General features: G+C 37.4%; 1 protein-coding gene across 1 annotated transcript; it reads right to left on the bottom strand.

Annotated features, from left to right (window-relative positions):
• Positions 1 to 762: 762 nt before the first annotated feature.
• Positions 763 to 3,643, bottom strand: LOC131031108 (probable WRKY transcription factor 48). The gene is made up of 3 exons (XM_057962141.2): positions 2,714 to 3,643; positions 2,216 to 2,347; positions 763 to 2,114 (listed from the first exon to the last, which is right to left on the bottom strand). Exons 1-3 carry the CDS (start codon positions 3,232 to 3,234, stop codon positions 1,280 to 1,282), a joined length of 1,488 nt encoding a protein of 495 aa, XP_057818124.1. The 5' UTR covers positions 3,235 to 3,643; the 3' UTR covers positions 763 to 1,279.
• Between the last annotated feature and the right edge of the window lie 5,318 nt (positions 3,644 to 8,961).

Genomic DNA, 8,961 nt, shown 5'->3' with positions numbered 1-8,961 from the left:
TCATTACCTTTGGAGATCGCACTAATGTTGTGTAGTTGTTATCATGACGAAGCAAAACTTGGTTTGAAGGAGTTTGTCTATCAAAGCATCATCCTTTATCATAATTGTTCTTAGGATTAGATTAGATCTCTCAACCCTTTATTCCTTTTGTCTTTTATTTTCCAAGTGAGTTAAGATTCCACGTTCTAGCTGTGATTCAAAACGTAAGTCCCTTTGTAATTACCAGCATTATCACATCAAATCAGAGACTATCCAACATTTAAAGTCGATTGTTCGCATTGTAAACCTTGAAGTTGTCTCATTTGATCATATTCTTTACAATATGAGGTTTCTTTGTTCAAGAGAGGATAGAATACTTGGTATTTTATTCTGTGTTCAAGGTGTCCTAAAAAACACATCAACACTATCAAATAAGGCTTTTAATGGAAGAGATTGGGAACTTCTTGTATTTCAGTAATACAAAGAAGATAGGATAGAATACTTGGTATTTTATACAGTATGCATGACTGAATTCAAAAGCAGAATGGAGGTCAAGGCAGCTTTAGAAAGTACATAGCCTTTATACATAAAATAAATATCAATGTGGTATCCTTTTACTATTAGGCGTTGCAGATGGTGTGAAACATTGGATATACCATTTGTAATTGGTCCTTCATTGGAATGCTATTGAACATATAGCAAGATAATGTGTAGTTATCAGTCGATTTATTTTATGAGGGTAAACTGTTGATGTTCGATTCATTACTAAGAGACTCCTTAACATTAAACTCCTTGAAGGAATAATTTGCTTTACAGAATCAATTACGAAGTACATAACATTGACTTTGATTACTTGGTAGAGAAAATGTTTTTCAATGAATTCTTCATCTAATCTTGCTTAGTGATCCACTTGAATTTACAACTTGGTGCATGTTTTGCTATGAGAAGCCAGGCGAGATCCATCCTTTCCGCTAGACAGGAGCAAACAAGTGGTGTTGACACAAGTGCTACAATTATTGGTAAGGTAAGGAATAAAATTTACTTTTCCTCTACAGATTTGTTTTACAGGCTCTACAAAGTGAGAGCAAAACTTTGCAGAAGAGGCCAACGTGGACTGTTGGTATATGGTAGAACAAGTTAGCTATAGTTTCTTAATACTCCGTGGTTACTTCTCTCACAGCTGAAACTCAGCATAGTTCAGGCAGATAGACAGAGAGAAAAGTCAACCAGGATGAGAGAAAAACAGAATATTAGTAGTTATAGCCCAGAGGAGTAGAGATTCTTATAGCACCGAATGGTCCTAAAAAGGATCACTTCTTTCAAATTGGAAAAATGAATCAAAATTTACCGTATTGAACAGGGAAAATGTATCCATATCTAGCATAGGAGAATCAGCTGCAGAAGTGTGACCTGATACAACATCTGTAAGATCAGATTCTGATGGTAGCAGTTGTTGCCCATAGGTACTACCATGTATTAATGGCATTGTTGCAGTAGGTGCAGGAATATAATTTGACTCAGGAGTGGTCGGAGAACTAAAAATCTGAGCAAAATTTGGCCATACAAGCTCTCCCTCAGTGACTGCAGGCAATCCATTATGCTGTTGAGTGATGATTTCAGTAGAACTCTCTCCCTGATCATTGCTTCCTTGATCTCTGAATGGAGAAACAGATATCTTTGCAGTCCTACTGCCGGGTTGCATTCCATTGTGTGCTGGGTTCTCCTCCATGTGAAGTAAATTGTGACATGGAAACACTGTGGATGCAGCTGGACTCTTGCCGAAACTATCTGAGCTCTCACTTTCCACTTTGCAAACACTGCCACCAAACCAACTTGTCGAGGCATGGTTTGAACTTGGATGCAACTGATTAGGAGGCAATCCATGGAGTGTAGAAGAGTTAGATTGAGGATTACATTCAGTCCCAAAGACAAGGGTGTTTGAAGTACCCAAATTTGAATCAATGTTTGAGCCAATTGAGAAAGGAAGTTGAATCTGAATGATTCGCTGATCAGTATGGCAAGTATGAGGACCTCTGTAGGTTATTTCAAAGACTGAAGGATCATCATCTGCTCTCTGCACTTGCTTTGTAGCTTGGCAACCCAGATCATTCTTGTGAGTGCATCTGTAATAGCTTCTGCAAATCCATCAAAAATTTCAGACCAATGTTAGCCTTGAGCCTGAAAGCCTTCAAAAAACTACAGAATTTCGCTGGTGAAAAGTTCGAAGTAACAATACCGAGGATATTGAGCTCCGAGAATGTCTTTTTGGCCATACTTTCGCCATGTGTGGCCATCATCTGGAGGCATATCATTCCCTGGTTCAGAATTGTTTGCAGATATCCTTATAGTCCTTCTGGGTAGTGATTTCCTGCAATGTGTAGACAATATCAGTGGGAAACAAGAACTCGGTTGTGCCAAATGCAAACTAAGAAGCGAAAATCTAGTTTGTTGCTAGAAACCCGCCACGGTGGAGTAAGATTTAAAATAAACACAAACAGACATCAACCAAAAAATGGCTGCCAATTAAATACTCTTGACATCGGACAGCTAATGCTGGGCAGAAATTGTGTATGGTGCATTTCTTCAACAAAAGAAGAAACAAAAACTGCTTTTGAACCTTACAAATACTTGAAATCAGAATATTGTTATCAGTCCTGGACCTAACTGAAAATAAGAATACATAATGATAAGAGTCAAGCTAATCAGGAATTCAAAATCCTGAATGCTTATATACCTCTTCCTGGAGATTTCTCGTCTCTCGCTGTTGCTTGTTGGTCCATTATCTGGGCTTCCCACATGTTCAGTTCCTTTGCGCACTGCTGAAATAGCCAAACTATGAACCGGAGAACCTTCGGACATTTCACTGGGCGGGCTACCACTTGCAGAGGACCTACCTACAGAGCGAGGAGAGCAGTTCCTGTTATCTTTGTTCGGTTCAATTTGCAAGAGCCTTTTGCTTCCTTGGAATCTCTCACCATTTCTATCTAAAACAACCCTGAGCCCCTCTTGCCAATCATAAGAACCTGAATTGGAATTGAAATCAAGTATCTCCAAGGCTTTAGAGAAGGTAGCCACTATTTGAGCAGAAGAGCTCGCTAGCAACTGGTACAAATCAGGGCCTTGAGTAGAATTGAGCTTAGTTTCCAGCTCTCTTGCCAATTGACACCCATGATTTACTTCATTCCGGACACAATTGTCCAACTCCTGACTTCGAATTTTGTCCCACTGTCTAATTTTCCCCTCTTCTATCTCCATTGCTTCTTCTCTTCACTCCCACTAAAACCGAATTCTCAGGCACCCCAGCAAGCAACTGAGCTCAATACAGACAAGAAACTTAGCTACCTGTACTGCACATCACTCATTTCCAGATTATATTCTTAGTGGGCATACCTTTAAAGGCTATGGGTTTCTATTGCAGGGCAGTGGGTATTCATGAAAAGGCTTGGGCTTGAGGTCTGAGTTTAGGAACTTGGTGATGAGGAATTGAGGGGTAAACAGAATGATTTATACATGAGGCTTTTGACAAACCCACAATACAAGAGTGAAGCGGAGTGGAAGGTTTGACTGTCTACTGAGGAGAATAGAGCTGGTCAGAGATTTGAATACGGATAGAGCGTTGGAGAAGTCCAACCTAAGACTGGGTCTAACAGGGCTTTTAATCTCTCCATAGTCAGAGTTTGAAAGTCTTCAGCTTCTTAGAAGAACATTTTTCTGCCCCATTCCGCGTGATATGAAGAGAAATCCATGTGACTTGCTGACGTCACTTGTCATCCCCATATCTATAGAATTGCCGTCAGTAACACGTATGGAGCAAATCTATCATTTGGCATTCAGAATTAGTAGACTATACACTATTACTTGGTGGGCTCGGTCAAAATTACTGTATTTGCCCCCACTTAAAAACCCAATTTTTCTACTATTTACACCTTGACCAGCTTCAGATTTGAATATTTTCATTACCTTCTCTTCTGTTGCTCTAATCTTTTCGTCAAACTATAGGAATTGAATGTATAGTTATACTCTTTAAGGTTGTGAAAGTTTTTTTCTCTTCAATGACTGTTGAATATATTTTTATTCTGAGAAGAATCTATAACTGGATTCTAGAACTACAAGCCCAGTTGACTGTTTAGACAGCCGAATACAAGACAAAAAGAAAATTATTTTTTTGGGTCATCCTTTCTGGTTTTTATGACAACGAATACACAAGCTCCTTAATGAATTGGATGTCAAATAAATATTAAAATATCTAGGTACCTAGTGATTTTAGAGAATTTTCACCACTTTTAATATTATTTAAATTAATTTATTGGTGTGTTTATTAATTTAAAATTTAAAATACCATTTTGTGATGTTGTATTCTTTAGTTTGGAGTATTATTTGTCTTTTAGAGTTTTATTAGTCTTGTTTGTGTGTATATATATACACATTTTAGTGTGTATATATATACACATGGTATGAAATCTAGTTAGGTGTCTTATTTAGAGCTAGTTAAGTCATCACTTCTTGTATGTTTTGAGGAAATTAATTGGCCACCACTCTTTGTTAGCCCCTTCTAATTTTCCCTCCAAATTAATTTTGAACATAACTTCATTGTCGACTTGATTAGGGAGCACAATAAGTTAATACATATGGATACATTGAAATCTTCAAAACCACAAGCATCTTTTGTTGGGAATGGGAAACAAGTAGTTTCAAACAATAAAAAGCAAAAGCAAAACTCTCAAAAGGATGAGGACCCCAAGAAAGAACAAAAATTAAAATATTCTAAAACTGACACTAAGACTTCTTCTAACCAATGGAAACCCAAGAAAGAAAAATTTAATTGTGCCTATTGCAAGAAATTTGGACATGATGAGCACAAATGTATAAAGAAAAAAATTGACCACCTCACACATCTTCATAAGAAGCATAATATAGGGGTCCTTGAATTTATCAAAGAATCCTCATCAACTCAAGAATTTACTAAGTTAAAGGAAAAAGGTAATGTGAAAATTAAGGGCAAGGCTCTACTTGCCACCACATCATCATCAGCTCCATCCAAGATCATTGACTCAGGTGCCTCACACCACATGGGCTCTTTATAAGTTGGATTTTCTTCAATAGAGCCTCATGGTACGTTTTTTATCACTTTGAGTGATAATATTTTAGTAGCAGTTGCAAGGAGAGGGTCTATTAAAGTTGAAGGTGGAACATTCACAAATTTTATAAGTGTACCTTCTCTTTCATCTAATCTCCTATTAGTCTATCAAATTACACATAGTGGGATAGAAAAGATTATTGACTTCACACCTAATTTAGTGTTTATTAGAGGCTTGCAAAGTAGAGAGCTTATTGCCCTTGGGATAGTTGATCATGCATCATGATTGTATACCTTTTTGTAGTCTACTTTAGATGACCTTGCAATATCATTGACCGATCTACACTCTTATGCAACTCGAGTGTATCAAATTCTTGAGAATTTTGGTCACTTGAATCTATGTGCACTTTGATCCACATTAGTTAATGATGACCTTCCATCTCCACTTCTTATGTATTTAGATATCAATTTAGTTCAACCGGATATTACTAGTCTTTCATTTTCAACTTCAAGTATTATAGAGTTATTTGTTGAGTCACACATTGCGAATTTGGAGGACAATATCAGGGATATTCATGTTCCCTTTGATGTTACTTCTAATGGAGTTGCGTCATCTTTTTCCAAATTTTGTAGGCGAGCATTTAGACACTCTTGTTTCTTCTCCACCTCATCAATTGTCATTGTTTGGCATTGGTGTGGAGATATTTGAGTAGCATTTGGAGGAGACATATTTTTCAAGTCAAATTATGTTCTACATCACTTTCCATAAGGTTTTGGATCGTCATCTTTATCAATGTAGCCTAGAACATGAATTTGATTGTGACACCTTTCAACATCAACATGGGGACACTTAAGAAAAGTTTAGAGACTGCATACATCTTGAGTTTTCTCCCCTCATATTCTTTTTAGGAATGGAAAGACAACTTGCATACTTCTATGGTTCTATTTCTTCCTAAGGAGTAATGTTGTTGGATAAGCTTGGATCATCTTCTAAATTAATTGTTGAGCATCTACCATTACTTCAAGAGATTCTATGTTGAGGTGGGGGGAGGGCTACATGGCCTCTCTTCTTCTCTTATGGGGTGACTTTTTCCTCACATGGGGTTTTTTCCTTCTCATCTTCTAGGGAGATTTTTCTATATTGAACTCTCTTTTGGTGGTGAGTTTTTCCCCTGATGTTTTCTCTCTTTATCCATTTTATGATAAATTTCCTTATATTTGGATACATCATTGTTGGTTGAAAATTTTGTACACCTGGGGAATGTGCAAAATTGTGGTTTCAGCCACAATGTGTGAGTATGATACTCTCCTAATTTAGGGAAGGCTCCCCCTATCTACAAACTAAACTAATCTAATATGGCTGAGACAATAGTCTTTCTTCTTCTTTCAAGAAAAACTATACTCTTTTCTCTTCACAGAAAAGTAATAGCAATTGGAAATAAATAACAGCAAATAGAGAAATGTGACTTTTTTAAAGGATTTTGAACATAAAGGGAAGCAAAGTTTCTATGAAAGCACAAAGACCTCCATCACTTCCTCGGGATGGGAAATGGAAAGAAAGCTCAAAGTCTTCAACTATCTATTCTCCTATCGGCCTTTTTAGATGATTTTCTGCTAACTCAGCACAATATGTAGCAGCTCAAAGTCTAACTACATCATGCACTTCACCTTACATGCACAAGTCTTAAAAATAGAAGCAACACAAAGTCTACAAGCTATCTTCCCACTTGGGATTTCCACACTAGCTTCAAATATGATAAGCAGCTCACAGTTTGCAAGACCAAATCTGAAAACCAAACATATAACTCTAAATACAATTAGCAGCTCAAAGTCCGCAAAATTGAATTTAGATCCCTCTTGAACAATAGAACAAAAATCACAATCAACTCCAAAAAATATCGTCACATAACAACTTGAATTGGCACAAAGTCTCAACACAACTTGCCTCTTTTATTGAAAGCAATTTGATTTACATCTAAGCTCAAAGACTTAGAGAGCACATACAAACTAGCAGAATTTTGTTACATTGCCAATAGATAAAAATTACTATAGATTCCCTCAAGTATTTATAGGAGAGGAGCCTTGAGAAAAAGGTGGGAGGATCCCAACTAACTTGAGATTTTCTCTCAACCAGCATGACTTATTTCAACTACAGTCCTAATCTAACTCAACTTGTAGTTGCCTTACATGTAATTACATTTTACAAAAATGCAAGTAAAGTGACACTTGCAATTACAAATTTGACACTACTGTAAAGTGGAAAATTGGATCCTAGTGGTTCCTCACCTGGGAGAGAGAAAGGAAACCACTAGGATGATTTTTACTTAGGAAATATTTTACATTCAAAAGAGGGGCTTGAATCTACTAGATCCAAATCCAAGGCGAATAAGGATGTGAATACCGAGTGGATTGCAAGGGTTAGAATGTGATTTGCCCTCTTTTGTTAATAGATATGGTGACTTGCTGACTATGTAGAAAAGGGAGACATAATGGATGAAATAAGGAGTTGTCAGTTCAGGATCGCGTTGTAACTTCGGATCTGAGATATTAGACTGATACGGATCTACCCTGCCAATTTGGAGAAAAGTCGTTGGGACCAAGTTGAAAGTGTACTTGGTCCTCCGAAAAATCCCTGCACTGAAAAGGGTTTTTCCGTCTCTGAAAATGAAGCCCAAACCTGCAATTACAGGTGTGCACCTGCAACCTACACACAAAAAAGAAGGGAAGAAGGGTTGTGGATATGGGTTTACCTCAGTCAAACCTCGGTTGAGGAATCAACCTTGAAAGAAAGTAATTGCAAATGCTTAAATGAAAATGATGAAAATGTATACCTTGTAGATCTGCAATTTGTTGATGATGGTTGCTTTGCTTCTTGAATGTAATCACAAATGTTGTATGAAATGGCATGTAACATGACAAAACCCTAACACACACACACATGCTTGTGAATGAATGTTGTAATGTTGCTCCAATGCATGAATGAAGAAGACACATGAAGAAGAGAACTTGATGGATGCTTGAAGACTTGAATTCTTGATGATGATAATGGAGACCTTCCGCTTGAATTTTGCTTACTCTCCTTATACTTGTATGGTTTTTTTCTCAAATGAGAGAATTAAATCTCCTTTGTATACATGCCTAAGAGAATTATTTTTTATCTCACTGAAAGCCGACATCAAGGAGATTAAATCCCAAAAAGAAAATTGGGTTCAAGGGTTGGATGGACCTATCTTAGGGCCACCTTAAGAGGGAGGACAGGGGTGGTGCCCCTGTCCTGCCCTATTTTGGGGCCTGGACAGGGTCCTGAGGTGATATCAGGGCTGAGACGGGAGGAAGTTCGGAATGAAGGTGCAGAGAGGGGTCTCAATCAAGTAGGGAGATGCAGTTGCAAAAGTGAGGGCCTAAGACGTGGTCAAAATTGCAAGGGTTGCAAATTTACGATGCTACAATTACATGTAATTTATCAAAACAAAATTACAAATGCATAATTGAAACTATTTTATGTCCCTAAAGACACGACTCTAATTACGTCATCCTTTGTTTTGAAAAACTTCATACTGCTACAAGATACTTTGTGATCGAGGTAAATGACATCTTGAACTAGAACAAGAACTTGCACCCTTGATAGTCTTTGTCTTTAACCAGTGAACTCCAACCTTTCACATGCTTGGGGTAGTACTGGCTTTTCAGGAAGGAAGTTCTTTACAAGGTTGAAGTAAGAAACCTATCTTTGTCTCGAAAGCATTCTATAATTTGCATCCATAAATTGTTGTTGTATCTCTTCTTCTTTTGTTCACTGATGAAGAACCCATAACACCTTATTCGAGATGATATTCTTATAAACTAATGTCCATGCCTTGATTTGTTGGTTTGATAGATCGTGTGTACAAACAGGACTGACAAGG

The sequence above is a fragment of the Cryptomeria japonica genome, chromosome 7 (genome assembly GCF_030272615.1).
Source record: "Cryptomeria japonica chromosome 7, Sugi_1.0, whole genome shotgun sequence".
NCBI lineage: Eukaryota > Viridiplantae > Streptophyta > Pinopsida > Cupressales > Cupressaceae > Cryptomeria > Cryptomeria japonica.
This window is presented reverse-complemented; position numbering and strand designations above follow the sequence as displayed.